Source organism: Microcebus murinus, chromosome 10, assembly GCF_040939455.1.
Source record: "Microcebus murinus isolate Inina chromosome 10, M.murinus_Inina_mat1.0, whole genome shotgun sequence".
NCBI lineage: Eukaryota > Metazoa > Chordata > Mammalia > Primates > Cheirogaleidae > Microcebus > Microcebus murinus.
The window spans coordinates 3,404,629-3,423,779 of record NC_134113.1 but is presented as its reverse complement, the minus strand read 5'-3'; the positions used below and the strand labels follow the sequence as shown (position 1 = coordinate 3,423,779).

Sequence of the window (19,151 nt, the reverse complement as noted above, 5' to 3'; positions counted from 1 at the left end):
GGGGTGCGGATCCCACGATGCCGCTGCCCAGCCACAGATGGCCCAGCCCCCCCTCCCCCCCGAAGGCGTGGTGTTCCCCGTCCCAGCCAGGAGCCTGTCCCGAGGCTGGATACGAGAGAGCTCCTTCTGGAATCAGCGACGGGGGTGAAGCCTCTCCCTTCTCCGGGAGGCTGTGGGGTGCTGGCCAGGGAGGGGCCCGCGTGCTGCAGGGACCCTCAGGGTCCCAGCGCCTGGCCGGCCCCTCCCAGGACACCGAGCGCGTCCACCCGGAAAGCCCTCAGACACCTTCCTGAAGGCAAATCGGCGAGACTCCACGCCACTCCTGCCAGCCCCGTAACTTGGGTGTGGGGGTCTCAACGTTCTGGGCAAAGCAACTGGATTTCGTTCCTCAGGTGCACAACCTGGGCAACAGGACGGACACCGGTGGTGACCGCGAAGATGAACCGGAACTCGAGGGACGTGCCACCGGGCCTCAGCGGCACACGACACATGGCGGCTCCTTGCTCCCGCCCAGAGCACCTCTCCTCCCAGTGCCAGCAGGGCCCCCCTACAGGGGATGGGGTGTCCCCTTGAGAGCTCTGGGGTCAGTTTGAGCTTATAATGTGACGCAACCTTAAGCTTCTTTATGATAACGTGGAAATTGTAAAAGTGTAGAATTAAATCATCTTCGATGTTGTTTAATAGGGAAATAACAACCACACAGATCATTCAAAAAGAAATCCTCAGTTTTTAACCGAAATAAAGTATCCATTTGGTTAGGGACACCAGGCTGAAAGGCAGGACATGGAACTTCTTTTTTTGTTTTTGTTTTTTTGTTTTTTTTGAGACAGAGTCTCACTTTGTCACCTGGACTAGAGTGCCGTGGCGTCAGCCTAGTTGACAGCAACCTCAAACTCTTGGGCTCAAGCGATCCTCTTGCCTCAGCCTCCCAAGTAGCTGGGACTACAGACATGCGCCACCACGCCCGGCTAATTTTTTCTATATATATTTTTAGTTGGCCAATAAATTTCTTTCTATATTTTTAGTAGAGACGGGGTCTCGCTCTTGCTCAGGCTGGTTTCGAACTCCTGACCTCGAGCAATCCTCCTGCCTCAGCTTCCCAGAGAGCTAGGATTATTGGCGTGAGCAAAGGACACGGAACTTCTAACAGGAGTTCACCAGACGGCCAAGATGTGTGACTACAGGGGACCCTGTACACCGGGCAGTACCCTGGTGAGCTGTGCAGTGCACAGCTGGACGCAGGCCCCGCAGCTGAGACCTCCACTCCCCCCTTGCACAAGCATCTCACCTAGACAGGACCTATCACTGAACCTCAGTTTCTCTGTGTACAAGACAAGGATTTAACATGAGAACACCCACCCTCAGGCCGGGCGCGGTGGCTCACGCCTATAATCCCAGCACTCTGGGAGGCCGAGGCGGGCGGATTGCTCGAGGTCAGGAGTTCGAAACCAGAATACCTACCCTCTCTATATTACAGGGACTCGCAGGGTGACGTCAACTTAGATCCAAGTTTCCCACAAACCATTCTCAGGTAAACCCAAGGGAGGCTTCTACCAGGCCGCCTGGCACCCTATCAGGCTATCTGCTCGGTGATTTCACGTTTGGCTAAGCGGCAGGCAGAAGAAAGGCGCTCGATCTGTCACAGCAGCCCACCGTGGAAAACACAGGGAAGTGCCCATTACGGCCGCTTAAGTGCAAGGTGCAACCGGGAAAGGAGACCCTCCCGCGCCTGCTAGCCCTGCATTATCCTCACAGCTCGTAATTTACATTCTTGGGGATGGGTGTGTGGCCCTGGAGGAAGGCCGTAAAGAGCATTTATACTTGGGAAGCTTTCATGAAACTAAGCTGCTATTTGCAAAGCTGCAGTTGTAAACCTCGGCGCCTAATCGACGCCCAGAGCTACGAGATTCGAACAGAATTGCAAGGCGGGAGACGGGAGAACATAATCCACATTTGTTCGGCCCGGCATCTGTAACGCGAGCAGCAGGCGGGACTTTCTGGAAGGCGGGCTCAGACTGCCATCACCCGGCGGGCACCACCGACCCCCGCTCCCAGGCAGGGCCACGGCCGCTCCAACACGGAACGCCTTTTGGCCGAGGATCGAAACGCCCGTGGGTGGAGAATGGGAAGACCCGGGGGAGGGACACAGAGGAGCAGAGTGGCGAGAGAACCCGCGTGGGCGCAGGCCTGTCCCCACTCCTCGGGGTGACAGTCCCTGGGCCCCGACGCCGCCTCCCCCTTCTCCCACTGCCCCCAGGTGAGGGGCCGAGTGGGGCCCTCGGGTCAGAACACCCCGGCTCCGGGCCGGTCTGTCTCACACGTGCTGAGACCCGCTGTGTGGTCGGCCGGCGAGGGCGGGCAGCGGGTGGCAGGGACACGATACTGCCAGTGACGCAGGACGTGGGGTGGGGCCCCCCCAAAGTAGAGCAGCGGCAGCCCCACTGCCAGGCACACGCCCAAGGAAACTGAAAACAGAGACTCGAACGCAGACTCCTTCATGTGTGTCTACGGCAGCACGGGTCCCAGCTCCCCGAAGGTGGGGGCCACCAGCTGTCCCCCAGTGCGCGGCAAGCAAACTGCGGTCCGTCCACGCCGTGGGACATTACTCGGCCCCGCAGAGTGGGTGAGCACCAACGCACACCGAGACACGTCAGACATCAGAGCTACGACCGTATGAAACATCCAGCTCGGGCAGGTCCGCAGAGATGGGGCCGACCGGGTGCTGCCGGGGACTGCCGCTCAGTCTGGGAAAACCAGCAAAGAGGAAACCAGGAGGTCGCGACAGCACCGGGCTTTCTTTCAGAGACCCGCCCTCTCGAGTTTTATATATATTCGTCTTTTCTTTGTAGAGACGGGGTCTTGCTGTGTTGCCCATGCTGGTCTCAAACTCCTGGCCTCCAGTGATCCTCCCGCTCTGGCCTCCCAAAGCGCTGGGGCCACAGCATGAGCCACTGCGCCCGGCTTCAAGTTTTGCAAAGAGACAGCTGTTAAAGCCGCGTGTCCCGTGCCCAGCGCAGAGACGGGGAGCTGGCAGAGAAGCGCTCCGGGGCCCGCCGGTCCGCGCTGGTGACAATGGTGCAGGAGGAGGAACAAAGAACATGACAAGACGAACGTCCCCCTGAGGTCTTGCAGATGAATTTTAACGTTTGCCGCATATTCACATGGAAGGGAAGGACAGCGTGGGGACGAAGAGGCCAAGTGGGGCGTCCAAGCTTCTCCCCAGGTCCCTCGTTAGAAGGTGCCGGGCCCAGGACGGGCGGGCCCAGTGCAGCAGAGGCGCTGGCGACCCAAGCATCTGTCCCTGGGGTGCAGCTGTGCCTTGGGAGGCAGCTGGCCAGGCCCAGGGGCCCCAGCCCCTGCAGGGAACGCACCCAGCCCCAGGCTCGGACACCCAAGGGTGAAGCAAAGCAGGCACGACACGCATGGGCCAGAGGTGACAACGGCCAGCAGGGCCAGCGGGTGGTGCCATCTCCCGGCCGCCGGTGCAGCCCTGGCCGGCATAGGCACCCCAGGGCAGGTGGGAACAGGGTTGGGGAGGACGGGCCACCACGCTCACTCCTGCTGCCACCTGAGAAGAAACCCGCAGCGCCACCAAGCAGCAAGGCCGTACCCGAGGGGCCCCCGCCATGCAGATCCGGGTTCCTGATCCAGGCGTCCTCACTGGGGTCCGGCCCCTTTCTCTTTTCCCCCCGGGCTCCTGATCCAGGCGTCCTCACTGGGGTCCGGCCCCTTTCTCTTTCCCCCCCGGGCTCCTGATCCAGGCGTCCTCACTGGGGTCCGGCCCCTTTCCCCCAACCCCCCGCGTATTCTCTTTCCTGAGCGCAGCCCGCCCCAGCAGCTCAGGCAGCCTTTGTGTGCGCACAAAGCGCTCGGCCCTGCGAAGCGCTCGCGTTTCTCGGGCCTTTGAGCCGGCTGCACACGATCCCCGGCAGGCCGGGCGGGTCCGATTTCAGCGCCGGGGCCGCGGAACCAGACGCCGGGAGGGGCAGGTCTCAGGAAAGGGACGAATTCACGCTCGGTGTCAGAAACGATTACCCGGTGCTCACATCAAAGCGCTCACAGAGGGCTGGCCCTCGGGAATGTCTGTGAGGGGTCAGAGGGCGGCGCTCGGCGGCCACCGCACCGCCGTCTCTCTAACACGGCGAGGCTCGGCCCGACCGCCGACAACCGCCCCAGGAACACGGGCCAGACCCGGCCAGCGCTGGCAGAGGTGACCAGCCCTCCCTCGGAGGCGGCCTCAGCTGTTGTGTGAAGCTACGTGGGAGTCCGAGGGCAGGCCACGTGGAGAAAACACCCAGGCACAGGCCACGCTGAACTTTGGAAGCTGCCGGAACTCAGACGTCAGACCAAGGTGCTGCCTCTCCGGAGGCCCAGGTGGGCCTGGGCAGGGCAGGGCGCACACGCTCCCAGGCAGGTAACGGGACCTGCCCTGGTGGGGTGACTGCTCTCTCTACGGGGGTGCTTTTGATGGCCCCGGCGTGGCGAGTCTCTGACAAGTCTGCGTCCCCTACCAGGTAGGGAGGGCCCCCCCCCCCCCCGAGCCCACCCGGGCCCGGCCAGCCAAGCCATCGCCTCACCCGAGTCTTCCCGGAGCATGGCCCCCCCGGCACCCCGGCCTCCTCGCCGGCCCCGCCCAGAGCACGCACGCTGCACAGGGCCTGGCTCCGCTCACCGTGGAGTCCCCAGGGCCGGGACCAGTCGGGCTGTGTTGATGGACAGACACCCCGTGTTGGGTTCACCTGCACCCCACTTCTGCCAAACGCAGTAAAACTTGTTTGAGGAACCGAAGAACTAGGCCAACAGGGCGGTGTCCCCAGGGCGGCGAAAACCGGCCGGTCGTTCTGGAACTCGGCACGGGTGCTGTTTCTCCGGGAGGACACGCCACCTGCTCGCTCGGGAGGACGGAGCTGGCCCCTGGGGGACAGCCGCCAACCGCAGGGAGCGGCCGGAGCTGGAGCGGTTTCTGCAGGGAGGACGGCTCAGGCCCCGGTCCCCGTCCCATGCCTGGGACCGGCGTTGGGCCCTGCACACGGGCACCGGTCACTCTGCTGCCCGCGGTCCACTCAGTCACCAGCAGCTCGGCTCTCTCAAAACTTAAGCTGCAAAAATGTTCACTTCTCCCGAGTTTAACATTAACCACGCAGCCCTCCCTGCCCCGAGACCAGGACCATTGTTGAGTTGTTTTCTCTGAGACACCCTGGGAAGGGCAGGGTGTCCCCTGCCTCAGGGCTGTGTACCCCAAACTGCTACAGGGGGACCCCACTGGGCCACGTTGGGCCACCAGGTGAGCGGACAGCTCCATGCTGTGCCGAGTGGTAGAATAACCTCAAGCCCTGGCTGGGGGCAGGGGGTGGGGGTGGGTGGAACGCAGGTGGCGCACTGCCCTGAGCCCCAGGATGAAATGGGGGAGTGCACAGCTGCCACCTCTTGGCTGCTTGGGAGCCGAATGCAAGGACGGGTCTGAAGCCCTGCCCGGTGTGTGACACTGTGTGGGCTGATGTCACCCCCATCCCTGTCACCATCGTGGGGGAGGGGGGTCCAGCTGGGAGCACCCAGGGTCTGCAGGGCTCACGGGACAGTGGCGTCTGCGGCTTCCGGCGAGCATCCCCTCCCAGCGGCCGGGGGGTCACGTCCCAGTCCCACTCGGGAAAGCACGTGACCTTCCTGCGCGCCAGGCCCGGCCTGTAAAACGGGGAGTAAAAACAGCGCCTTCATCTCGGGGTGCCGTGAATGACATACGTGAAGGGCCTCGCGTCCGTCCTGCCGTGTGCGGGAAGCAGCCCACGGAAGTGCCACCGCTGCTGTTGTTGCTCAAAAAGATGGGGAAAAAAAGCAAAAAACTGTGCAAATGGCTGTTCTCCCTGAATGTCTGCTGTCTTGGCACTTCCCGTGTTAAAATAATAAAGTTTGGTTTTACATCTTTAAAGAGAAACGGAGCAGTCCTGCAGCTCCTGCAGAGCATACCTCTGGCAGGGACCCCCAGCCCCGGGCTCCGGGTCAGCGCGCCATTCCCCCAGCTATTCGCTCACCCCAGAAAACAACGCGCTGTGCTGATAGACTCGTTATTACTGCAGGAGCATTTTACAAAAAGAAAAGCTTTTTCAACAAGGGCCAGAACCAACTAGTCACCCGGAGTTTCTTGAAAAAAAAAATCACACCAGGGCTGGGGCTCCCTGGCACACACCTGTAACCCCAGTGCTTTGGGAGGCCAAGGCAGGAGGCTCTCTTGAGGCCAGGAGTTTGAGATCAGCCTGGGCAATACAACAAGACCCCAGTTCTAAAAAAAAGTAAAAAATAAAAAACTCAGCTGGGCGTGGTGGTACCCATCTGTAGTCCCAGCTACCCAGGAGGCTGAGCCAGGAGGATCGCTCGAGCCCAGGAGTTAGAGGCTGCAGTGAGCTCTGATTGCACCACCGTGCTCCAGCCCAGGTTGACAGAGCGAGACTCTATTTAAAAAAAAATCATACCACAGCCTTCTATTTCTCAGGTGTGGGGGGCGGGGGGGGAGGGCAACTCAAGTTCCGCCGACAATTCCGGCCACAGACAAAAGTGAAGAGCTCCGTGCTTTCCCGACGGGTGTGCGATATCCTCAGAAATGCACAAGCAGGGGTCAGAAGGCAGGTGTGCCCTTGGCATGGCCTGTGTCCTCGGCACTGGACGGAAACAAGCTCCTCCTTAAGGTCTCCCCCCGCTCCACAGGGGTGGATTTTGCCCTGAAAAGCCTCCAATGGGGCACAGAGCAAGCTCCACCGAGCCGGACCCTTGACCAGACCAAGGCCCCGGGGTCTGTGGGAGGGAGCCAGCGAGTCCGGCTGCTGCCCCTGCTGGGCTGGGCCACCAGGACGGTGTCCCCTCTGCAGCCTGGCTGGCTCCCCTGCCCCAGGTGTCCCTCCCCTGCCCCAGGTGTCCCTCCCCTGCCCCAGGTGTCCCTCCCCTGCCCCAGGTGTCCCTCCCCTGCCCCAGGTGTCCCTCCCCTGCCCCAGGTGTCCTTCCCCTGCCCCAGGTGTCCTTCCCCTGCCCCAGGTGTCCTTCCCCTGCCCCAGGTGTCCCTCCCCTGCCCCAGGTGTCTCTCCCCTGCCCCAAGTGTCCCTCCCCTGCCCCAGGTGTCCCTCCCCTGCCCCAAGTGTCCCTCCCCTGCCCCAGGTGTCCCTCCCCTGCCCCAGGTGTCCCTCCCCTGCCCCAAGTGTCCCTCCCCTGCCCCAGGTGTCCTTCCCCTGCCCCAGGTGTCCCTCCCCTGCCCCAAGTGTCCCTCCCCTGCCCCAGGTGTCCTTCCCCTGCCCCAGGTGTCCCTCCCCTGCCCCAAGTGTTCCGGGAACCTGGGAACTTAGACTAATTTGCTCAGAGAAGGTTTTTTTCCTCCAATGACAAATGAGAGGCTCGAAACCAGGCACCAGGGTCCTTAGGTGACACACAGCACCTCCTGCAAAGCAGTGGCAGCACGTTCCTCTCTGGAGGGCTTTGCAGACAAAGAGTGGCTGCTCGGCACAAACTGTGGCCCCTCGGGAGCCACGAGCAGCTCACGCCCCTGCACGGGTGTGACACATAAATCCAACCGCTGCTGCAAACAAGAGGCGAGGGGAGTGGGCAGTCCCGAGCCACCGTCCCGGGGCCTGGTCCGCACAACACGGGAGCCCGAGGGGCCTGGGAAGGAAAGGACAGAAAGCTTCGGGAAGGAGGACCGATGGGTCACAGTCCGTCCTCCAACTATGCCTCCTCTGAGCCAGGGAGAAAGGCGTACCAGAAATGTGCATGCTCACACTCACTTATACTCACGTGTGTGTACACTCACACTCACGGCCACGTGCACGCTCACTAGCACACACTCACAAACTCATACTCACCTGCACACAGACATCCTACACGCATGCTCACACATATACTCACTTGTGCGCTCACACTCTGTGCACATGTGCACACTCACACTTGCACACTCTTACAAAGATCCTCGGCCTGCTCCTGCTGGGCCCTATCAGGCCCCTCTGTCCCCAAGTTCTGGGCCGTGACAGAGGCCCCTGGGACCCGGCCTTCTCTGCTCAGCCCTCCTGCGTCCCTCTCCTTGCCTGCGGGCCACCGAGGGGTGCTGTGCTCAGAATCTGTGACCACGGTGGGACCAGGGGTGCTGATGGGTGGGACAAAGCATGGAGGTGGCTGGAAAAGGCAGAGAAGGTTGGGGGAGAGGCACAGTCACAGCAAGAGAGCATGTATGTGACGGCCATGGGACCACACACGTGAGCCTGGCGCACCACCCAGTGCATGTTAGCCACCAGCACCCTCTTTACCCCCGGCCGGGGTTGGGGAGGAGAGGCGGGGAGGGCCTGGGCCCAGGAGGGAGTGGGTGGCCGCAGCACCGGGCATTTCAAAGCATCGGGAGCGAGGGCACAGGGTGGGCTGGGAGGGAGGGAGGAAGGGAGGGAGGGAGGGAGGGAGGGAGGGAGGGAGGGAGGGAGGGAGGGAGGGAGGGAGACGGGTGGAGGACACAGCAGCCGCCACGCCAGACAGGAAGCAGACGTGGCCGGGCGTGAGACCAAGGCTGCCCAGCCCCTGGGGTGACTTTCCATGACAGGGCTCCAGGACACAAAGGCCAGGGCGGGGCTGCGCCTCTCCATAGCAGGTGACTCCTGCCATCTGCCGAGCCCGCGTTGGGAACGGAAACCAGGCACTTATCTTCCTGCTGCATCGCGGGCCAGGGCAGGCGTGCCCCCAGCGCAATGTCACCTCCATCGAGGGCTCGTGTCTCTCCGTGGGGCCCGCTGCGCACGCAGAGGCCCCTCCACTGCCTCTGTCACTGCCTCACTTGGTCTCCAGGAGGCACGGAACAGCCCCAGCCCGCGACGCAGCGGCCACAGACGCCACCCCGTGGCGCGATGGGAGAGCCTGGAGGCGTCGCCGGGTAGCGGCGTGGCCGTGGGATATTTATGGAACCGCCACCTGCGCTACGCCAGCAGGAGGCACCGCCAAAGGGAAACCTGGATTCCCCTCCACGCCGGGGCGGGCGCTTGCGTAGGGCGCGACCTTTCCCAGCAGCAATGGAACACCTGGGGCGCCCCACGCCCACGTCTTACACGTGGCACGGACCGTGCTGTCGGGGGCAGCAGAGCCCACAAGACCCCAGAGCAAAACCAAGAGCCCCCGACACGGCCCCTCCATCGCCGAGGTCTTCCGTACTCGGTGTGGCTTGTTTAGCTTCTTTGTCTTGCACATTCGTTTAAATCCAATGACTTTTTAAAACAGGAAATGCAAAAGAAAAAATTCAGGATGGTTCGTAATCCTGTGACCCAGACACTCCTGCTCTCTATATTTTTGTGACTACGAGTGTACGTAAGAAGTCACGGAAGGGCACAAAGTGAACACAAAACCCTCCCTGCTTGTCATCCTTCTTCCGAAAGTACCCACCGCGTGGCACATCGTCTGCAAAACAGACCGTGGCGATGTCTCCCTGCAGGCCCATCCCGTGAAGGAGACGTCCCAGCACCTGTCACCGAGGGTCCATCTCTCTACCCTAGAGGCTGGGCTTGGCCACAGGGCTGGGCCCGTGGGACATCAGGACACAAGGACACCAGAGAAGGCTTGAAGAGCGCCGTGCACGGGGGCTCACGCTCTCTGGCTGCTGGGAACACGCCTACGGCCACACGCACAGCCCGCACCAGGGCGAGAGGCCCGCCCGCCACAGCTAGACACCCGGGCACGTGGGCGAGGCTGTTCTAGAATCCAAGCCACGGCTGAACTGCTCGGACCAGAACCACCACGAGCCAAGACACAGCATCAGGAGGGATGATAAACACCTGATGTTTTAATATTTTTTATTTTCTTTTTTAATTTTTTTTTTGAGACAGAGTCTCACTCTGTTGCTGGAGTGCCGTGGCGTCAGCCTAGCTCACAGCAACCTCAAACTCCTGGGCTCAAGCGATCCTCCTGCCTCAGCCTCCCGAGTAGTTGGGACTACAGGCATGCACCACCATGCCCGACTAATTTTTTCTATATATATTAGTTGGCCAATTAACTTCTTTCTATTTATAGTAGAGACAGGGTCTCGCTCTTGCTCAGGCTGGTTTCGAACTCCTGACCTCGAGCAATCCGCCCACCTCGGCCTCCCAGAGTGCTAGGATTACAGGCGTGAGCCACCGCGCCCAGCCAACACCTGAGGTTTTAGGGCGCCACACTCTGGGGTGGCTGATGACACTGTCTGACACATGCCGTTAGCAGGTTTGTTTTTCTTAGAGGGGGTAGGGTGGGGTTATCTTTCAGAAAAACATATGCATGTATTAATGCCAGCATATATCTGCAAATCTTTAAAAGTTCTTCTAATGAGACATTTTATTTGGAGGCAATCTTAGATGCACACGCATCTAAGCATAAAGCATAACTCGGAGGGATGTCGTGCACCCTCTGTCCGGTTCACGCCAACGGGAGCATCCCGCGGAGACCGTTAACATCTCGTCTGGGGAGGGACCCTGACACAGCCGGGATGGGCACGCCCAGCACCGCAGGGACCCCGTCCTCTCGGGACAGATGGAACGAAGGAATAGGGGCCGTCATAAAAGGGCTGGGGGAGCCGGGTCGCTCCCTTCCACTCTTCTGCCCTGTGAGCACACCTAGACGGCCCCTCCCTGAGGAGCGGGCACCCAGCAGGCACTGACCTGCCAGCACCTTGATCCTGGACTTCCTGGAGCTGCGAGAAATAGATTCCTGTTGTTTGTAAATTACCCAGCCTCAGGTGTCTTGTCATAGCAGCACAGACAGGCTGAGGCGGTGGCAGGGGGAATAAACATTCGGAGCATAGCAAAAACCCTGCCGTCTTGCAATGACACTCGTGGTCTTCGTCAAGTAGAGAAGAGATACATAGAAATAAATAGGAATTTATGTTTCCTAGCTCTGCCCAGTGAGAGAGACGGGGGCGTGGAGTCCCCTGACAGCAGTGAGCACACCGGCACCCAGATCTGGGTTTCTAAACACCACTCTGCACTAAAAAAAAAAAAAAAACCCGGGGCCTTGGAGAAACGGCTGATTCCGGGGCTGGGACAGGGACACCACAAAGCAAGCCTGGAACGTCCTGTTGAGCCAAGAGTCCGTACACACCATCAGACCGGTTCCACTGATCAACACCTAAGTGCATGTATAGGAGTAACAGTCATCGGGCGTCTGGCAGGTGGGGGGGGAGTAGGGGATGAGTACATATGTATGTAATGCGTGCGATGTGCACCGTCTGGGGGATGGACACGCTTGAAGCTCTGACTAGGGGGGAGGGCAAGGGCAACATATATAACCTAACCATTTGTACCCCCATAATATGCCAAAAGAAAAAGGAAAAAAGAAGTGCTATAAGGATGACGGGGAGCAGGGCTGTACAACAGCTCTGAGACCTGCGTCCTTGTGACTTATGGGGCAAACCAGAAACAATGCGGCCACAAAATTAATGAAAATTACAGTTTATAACCCACTGGATAAATCGGGAGTTCATGAAACCATACCGGTATAAATAGAAAGGGGAGAAGAGAAGCCTCGTCGTGACGGTGAGAACCAGAGCACACGCGCAGGGGGAGAGGCGGAACTAGACAACGGCCGCCACCACCCCAGGGACAAGCGGTCCAGGTGTGACCATCCCGGACGCCGAGACGTGGGGCCCAGGCAGGGCCGGACGAGGCAGACGCAGCAGAGCGCCCGCCGCGGGGAGTCTGGGTGCCCGGCCCCCGGGAGCGCTCACCCACTCTCGCAGCTTCTCTGCAAGTTCCAGTTCGAAACTAAGCTTTAAAAACACACGCCCTACGGCCAGCTCTGCCCTGTGCCTTTTAAGCCCGCTAGCGAGATCCCTGGGGCTCCCTCCCCAGCAGCGAACCCGACGCTGCCTCGTTATTTTTCATGGCCGCACGATGTCCCGAGGTACGGACGACCTTACATCCTGCCAAGCAACTTCCGAGTTGGGGTCTGTACGCTGGGTGCTGTGAGGGAACCGCACACCCGCAATAAAATGCGGCCTGGCAGGTGGTGGTCTGTGCTCTCAAGAAAGTGAAGTGGGCAGAGAGGACGAGGGGCCGGGGCAGGTGGGGCTGTCGGTGTCGTGGAGACGTCAGGGCAGGGACAGTGGGCGCCTCCTCCAAGCGACTTCTGGGTAGGTGACACGCGGCACACTGCTGTGTCTTTTCAATCTCGGCCGTTATCTGTGGACTCCTGTCGTGGGGGACGAGGGCTCAGCTCCACCCCCCAGTCCCTGCCAAGCGCAGGGCAGGGAAGGGGAGGGTCCGTGTGTCTGTCCTGGCGAGACATGTGCCGGGAGACGGGCAGGGGCCACTGCAGGGAGCGGCGGGCGTGAGCTTTCCCCACACCGCGAACACGGGGCATTTGGATTGTCATCGTTTGTACAAGTGGGTGAATCCTTTTGTCCCCTGCGCTATCCAAACACCCAGAACACTGCCCTGCCTGCAAGAGGCACTCAATCCACACTCGATGCAGGAGGGAGGAAGGAAAGGGCTACAGGGAGATGGGGGGCTGCAAGGCCACGCCTAGGGGACCACAGGCCGCATGACCCCCGCAGAGCTGGAGCACGCAGCAAGCTTCTTGTCAAAGCCAGCCTAAAGCAGGTGTCTGGGTGGAAGCCCCGGAGTCTTCCAGATCCCCAGAGAAAACGGAGGGAGACCCTCCCCGGGCCCCTGGGGGTGCAGGGGGGTAGGGGGCTCACAGCCCACTCTCCTGGGGACCTTGGGGCTTCATGTGCAGCACAGACCCAAGAGGTTAGGAAGGCCCTGAAACAATTCCTAATGACACGGTGTCTTGGGGTCACCTCAAGGTACCGGGGTCTCCAGCACTCGGATCTCTGCTCAGCAGCAGCAGAGCCATCTCGGAACTCAGGGACCAGAAGAGGCCAGGCCTGCCCAGGCAGGGACCCCCGAGTGGCCAGCTCAGCCGTGGGGGCTTCACCACGTGGACTGAGCAGAATTCCATCCTGTGACCACGTGCCTGGCTGGCTGGGCGTCTCCGGACACCGGTCGCCCTCGAAGACGCCCCGGCTGCCGTGTGGCCCCGTCGCCCTCAGCCCTGGCTCGGGCCTCTCGCCTCCCCCTTGAGCACCGAGATTTCTCAGCCGAGCTCCCGCCTCGCCAACCCAGTGCTTCTCCCCAGACACGACCCCCTGCCTCCCTGGGACATTCGGCAATGATCCTGGACCTTTTGGTTGTCACAACTGGGTTGGGGACGTGGCTGATGTGTAGTGGGCAGAGGCCAGCGACGCTGCCCACAACAGGCCTCAGGACAAAGAACCACACCGTCCCCACTGGCAACAGAGCCAAGCTGCGGAAGCACTGCTGACCCACCCACCGCCTGCTCAGTCCCTTCTTCAGGCTGAATCTCCCAGCAGACCGGGCCCTGCCCAGCGCCCACCTCCCTGAGCTTGCCTCTGGCACCCAACGGGCCACCGTGCCCAACCTGTACAAGGCAGGTGCACGCCCCTCCCCTGACACCCACCCCAGCCCAGCTGGGTCCCGTGGACTCCAGACAGCACAGCTGGCTCCGGAAGATGCTCCCTGATGCCCTGGCCGAGGCGGGCACGGCCACCCTTGCTTCCCCAGGGTCCTCTTAAATATCTCCTTGCTGACACGTCCGTGCCCACAGCCGGCTGGGAGCCCCCTGAGCAAGGCAAGGCGTCCAGACGTGACCCCTCCGGAAGGTGGGCACCGCGGGAGGGGCTCAGCAAGGGGGTGACTGCTCGGGGAGGGTCCCGTCCTCCCAAACGACATCCTCTCCAGGAAGAGCCAAGAGACACCGGTCAGAGTTGCCTCTGCGGGGAGCACGCTCCTCCCCAACCCCCCGATCACCCCACGGATGCCGAGGGTCACGGGGAGCAGCAAACGGTTGAAGGAAACCCAACGACGGTGAGTCCCAAGTCTCCAGCGTGAAGGACAACTTCAAAATGCTTTGCGCCACACGTTGGCTGCCAGGCACGGCCACCCTTCCGCGAGCTGGGGGTGGAAACGCTTAACCATCTTTCCTGGGAGCCCGAACGGCGCAGGACGAAGGGACGACAGCCCGTGCTCCCCGAAGCCCTGCCTCCCGGTGGCCGTGGGGGGCGGGGCTCCATGGTTTCACTGGTGCCTGATGGAGCTCAGCAGCCACGTGCTCACGCCAGCCTTGAAAACCCCTTCCTGGAGGAACGTCCCACTCCAGGGGGCTCTTGGGCGTTATTGAAGCCGAACTAGACCAGCAGAGCTTGTCCTCTACAGTGTCATCACGCAAAAGTAAAAATAAACTGAGTTTGCTGCTGCCCGCTGCCCGGCTCCGGCCGACAGGGAGCCCACGGGAGGTGGGAGGGAGGAAAGCGAGAGCCGTCAGGGGCCCCGGGTTGGCTGCGTCCCTCACCGACAGTCACCGCCCTCTCAAGTGGCTTCTGGCCGTGACCCGTGGTCCTCCCTGGGCGCCACGCCGCCCTCTGCCCTTGTCATCCAGGGCGCCACGGCTCCACTGGCACAGCCGCGGGTGCAGCCCTGTGCTCTCAGGCCCCACCCAGCCCTCTGGGAACCGGCCCCCAGGCTCAACCTGTTGCCGGCTCCACCTGCTTCCTGCGGGGACCCCAGCCGCTAAGCCCCTCGGGGAGGGTCCCCAAAGGGTCCCCCACAGGACGCACGTGGACTCGCTGCAGGAAGCCCCTCTGCTGGGCGGCACCTGGGTGCCGAGCAGTCCGAGTCGCAGGCAGACCATGCGCAGGGGCGCCAGGGGCCACGGGGGACGGGCCGCAGCACGAGACGGGGGACGGGGTAGGGTGGATAGACGGGCGGCCCTCTCAGTGCCAACACCGCACCCCCCCCGCACTGTGATGCAGTGAATTTTCAAATGTGTTTTCTTAGTAATTAGAAAAAAATCCCGCAAAACCCCAAAGCAGGTGGGGCAGGCACAGCGGGCAGAGTGGTGCTCAGGGAGAGACGCGGCCCTGGGGTGGGCGCAGAGGGGCTTCCCCTGGGCTGTGTCACCCACGGCCCACACCGCCTGGGCCCCATCCCTCAGCCCCTCTCAATCGGCCATGGCCCCGCCTGGCCCCAGTGCCTCCTCCCGGGGAGCCTCCTCCCACCCTGAGCCTGTCCTCTTCCCCGAACCTTCCCTGGTGGCCTGAGCTCACCCCCTTTGGCTGCCAGAGGACAGGGCCAGAGATGGCATGGGTGACCAAGCGGGGGCCAGAGAGGACAGAGACGTGCCCCTTGCAGATCCTGTTCAGAGCTGCCTCCACCGTACCGAGCCGGCCGCCTCCCGCCCTCCAAACTCCTCACACAGCCTGATGCCTCCTCCCCCAGCCCTGGGTGGGCTCCAGGGGTTGGGGGGGCAACTCTGCACCTGGATTCCTAAGAGCCGCCAGCCCTGGGACAAAAGTCACGAAGAGACAACAGCGTCCCTCCCACAGACAGATGCGCATAATCTCTGCTAACATTTCCCCATTGTGTGGCTGACTTAGACGGAACAGACGCACGCCGTAACCCCAGGCAAGAGAGAGAGTAGCGAGAGCTGGCAGGAAAGGCCTAATCCCCGCGGAGGGTTAGTGCGGGGGCTGCTGGAAGGCCCCGCCCCAGGCGGAAGCGAGGGATTGCAGTAATCCAGTCTTCCCCTGGTGGTCTTCTTATGACATTGGGCCCCCCTTTCCTCCGGGACACCCCAGGGGGGGAGTCCCGCAATGGGGACGCCACTCCCGTGAGCTACCTGGAAGGTCGCAGTGGCAGGTAGGCCCCTACCTCAGAGCCAAGGCCAGGCGGGTGGAAACAACGGGGCAGAGGTGGCCACACCAGCATCCTGGCTGTACGTCCCCCAGCTGTGGACCCGTGGCAGGTGACTCTGGAGCACGAGAAGTGCCCTGATGGGAGACTGAGGCTGACTCGACCTCCCCCGCACACCCCACCGCCACCCCCAGCAAAAAGCTCTCGGCCCCGGGCTTGCGTTCCAGATACAAGCAGGAAGGAAAACGCACCACACGTGGGTCTCTGCTTCCCTGACGAGGGGACGCGGTCCCCAGGGCCCCCTGTGGGGCACACTCCGGGGAGTGCCATGCTGTTGTCCAGCCCCTGCTGGCTGGAAGGGCACCACCGGGGGGCGTGGGGGGGCGTGGGGTTCAGAGGTGGGCAGAGCCAGGCGGCAGGGCGGAATGTCCCTGAAATGAGGCAACGCCCTGTCCTTTGGGGATTATTTTCCTTCTTTCTCCTTCAGGGTACCTGTGACGTCAGAATGACAGCCTGAACACACCTGGGCAGAAAACCACGGGCCCGCGTCCTTGGGCCAGGAGGGCTCAGCCTCTGGGGAGCTCCGCTGCCTGCACGCGCCCTCGCCAGCCCTGCACATGCGGGAGCGCGGCCGCACGCTGTGCACGAGCGCCGGACTCGGCCTGTCTCGCCGGGCAGACCCAGGCCTGACGCCGGGCAGATCCTCGAGCTCCGGGGACTGTGCCGCTCGCCGCAGTGACAGAGCTGCGCAGGACCAGCCCGGCCTTCCGGGGACATCCGGTTCCCGGCGGGTCACCAGGAAGGGGCAGGAGCGACCCCACTGACGTGCGGGTTACGGGGGCAGAAAAACTCACTCGGGGCCAGCAGGACCCAAAGGGGGAGGAAGCCGTTCCCCGGAGCAGCCAAACCGGGACTGAGGGCCATGGGGTGGCAGATGGGGAAGATGTGTCACACAGACCACGGTGACGCGGGAAGAAGAATCCAAAGCATGATCCAACCTCGAGCCCCCAAGGGGACAGGCAGGAGGGGGCTCGCCAGAGGCCGCCCCGCCCCCGCTGTTTCTCATGGGGGCCACCGAGGCACACGGCCAGGGGAGGGGCACGCAGACCTCACACGGGCCAGTCCCTGCGCAAACAGCCACGCAGTGATGTCACCGCACCACACTGCAGTCCCACTCCAGTCCCCGGGACGGGCTGACAGGGCAGCAGATCTGTGTTTAACCGCTTGTCTCTTCTTCCAGCCCAGCCCCCGAGCCCCTCCCCTCCACCCTGTGCAAAGTCCTCCACTGGGCCACCGCCCGCCAGGGTGACATCCCTCAGGGGCAGCCCGGCACCCGCCCCGGCACCTCCTTGTCCTGCAAACCCCCAGCAAGTGCTCACTCCCAGGCCCCACCGGCTCCTCTCCCGCCTCGCCCCAAAGGAGGCCCAAGCTCCACCTGCCCTGCACTGGCACCGACGGGACACAGGATGAAAATCGTGGTCACTGTGCGGGCGGCCACTCTGTGTGGGGCGACTGGAGACAGCAGGATGTGCAGGGCAGGTGTGAGGGGCAGGCCCGGGGGCAGGGGGTGGACCCCAACTGCCCGAGTGTCAGAGGCAGAGACAGGGTAGGGGTGAAGGGCAGAAGGGCGGGAGACGCTCCCCCGTCCGCCCGTCAAGCTCAGGGCCAGGGCTCCTGGATGCCCAGAGGGTGGTGGTGGGGACAAGGAGGGGACAAGGCCAACCCAGACACAGGACGGGGTGGGGACCCCTGAAGCTCCCAGGAAGGGGAACCACGGTTTGCAAAATCACTGCTGTGGCAGCGCGGCACCACGATGCAAAGCCCAACAACTCGTTTCCTTACGTGCCGAAAACAGCAAAACCAGAAACGCCCTTGCTTTCCCAGCATTTCCTCGGAGAACATTCCGACTCTCGGGTTACACCCAGGTAGAGCGGACAATTTTGGCTCCGAAGCTGTGTCTGAATGGCCTGGAATTTCAGCCGCCGGTAACGAGCCGGCCGAGGGCGCCGCAGATGAATGAGCCCTTTCTGCGTCCCGCCCGCGCCCGCGCCCCCCGTGGGAATATCCCGCTGCTCGGGCTCGGCGAGTTCACACGGACCCGCCACGGCGCTGGGCTCTTACGCCGCTTCCAGGAGCACATTTTTTAAAATTTCAGGATAGAAACGTCTCAGAACAGAAGAGCCGCTTCCAGGGCACGGCCGCGGGCCATGGTGGGGCCGTCCGTCCGTCCTACCTTGTTGTAGTACTGCACCTGCACCGAGTGCCAGCGCCCGTCACTCACGCCCCCGGGGACCTGCGGCGCCACCGTCGTCCTGGACTCGCCTGCACGCGGGAGGGAGACCCGGAAAGGAAACGGGGGTTGAGGGGCCTGCTGGGGACCCCGTTTGGGCTCCATGACTGCAGGCAGGGGGGTGTCAGAGACACGGCTGAGTCCTCCCTCCCTGCCCGCCCCACGGCTCCCGCTGCAGGCCCCACTACTCCACTGGTTTTCCCTTTCTGGTTGCAAAAGTAATTCTTGTTCCTCTTTCCTTTCTTTTTTTTTTTTTTTTTTTTGAGACAGAGTCTCCCTCTGTTGTCCAGGCTAGAGTGAGTGCCGTGGCGTCAGCCTAGCTCACAGCAACCTCAGACTCCTGGGTTCAAGCGATCCTCCTGCCTCAGCCTCCCGAGTAGCTGGGACTACAGGCATGCGCCACCATGCCCGGCTAAATTTTCCTATATATTTTTAGTTGGAAAGCTAATTTCTTTCGAGCGATCTGCCCGCCTCAGCCTCCCAGAGTGCTAGGAGGACAGGCGTGAGCCACCGCGCCCGGCCCCTCTTTTTTAAACATGAAAAAAACATTAAGAAGCATAAAGAGGGTGAACACGTCTGTTAGCGCAGCACGTCACGCCCACGCCGTGGCAGGGACTTTTGTATTTCCTACGCGCTGCACCAGCGCAAAGTCATCAAAACCGATGCAGAGCTCTGTTTACCTGCTGGTCACTAATGCCACATTGAGAGTGCTGTCCCATGTTTTTAACAACCTTGTCACCACGTAACACATCTGTCAGTCAGTGAGGTCACAGAACACCCCCTTGGACGTCTCTGTCTCGGGGCGCCTGTGTCCCGTCCCTCCCAGAGCTCTTGCTTCCGAGGGGCTGGGCAGGCCCGGCTGTACGTCCCCCCGGGGATTCTGGCTGAAACAGTCCTGGCCACGCAGCAGCTGGCAGGACCGGAGAAAGGAGCTTTGCGTGCAAAGAGTGACAGGGTCCCAGGCAGGGAATGCCACCCCAGGGAGCCGGCGGGCGCCCCATTTCTTTATTCCGTACAAAAAGCAAGGCCCCAACCTCTATCACGCTTGTTTCAATAGACAGGGCCAGGGCTCAGGGCCCAGGAGCACCTGTGAGCCGACCTGGTGAACTCCCAGGTAAAGGAGGAGCAGGCACAATCCCCCGCTAAAAATCAATGGTGCCAGAAAAACACAGACG

General features: G+C 61.9%; 1 protein-coding gene across 1 annotated transcript in view; it reads right to left on the bottom strand.

Annotated features, from left to right (window-relative positions):
• CELSR1 (cadherin EGF LAG seven-pass G-type receptor 1) overlaps nt 1-19,151 on the bottom strand; it is a 150,194-nt gene that overhangs the window by 43,170 nt on the left and 87,873 nt on the right. Inside the window, exon 5 of the mRNA XM_012756954.2 lies at nt 17,920-18,008. Coding sequence (XP_012612408.2) covers nt 17,920-18,008 — 89 coding nt within the window. The remainder of the gene's footprint in view (nt 1-17,919; nt 18,009-19,151) is intronic.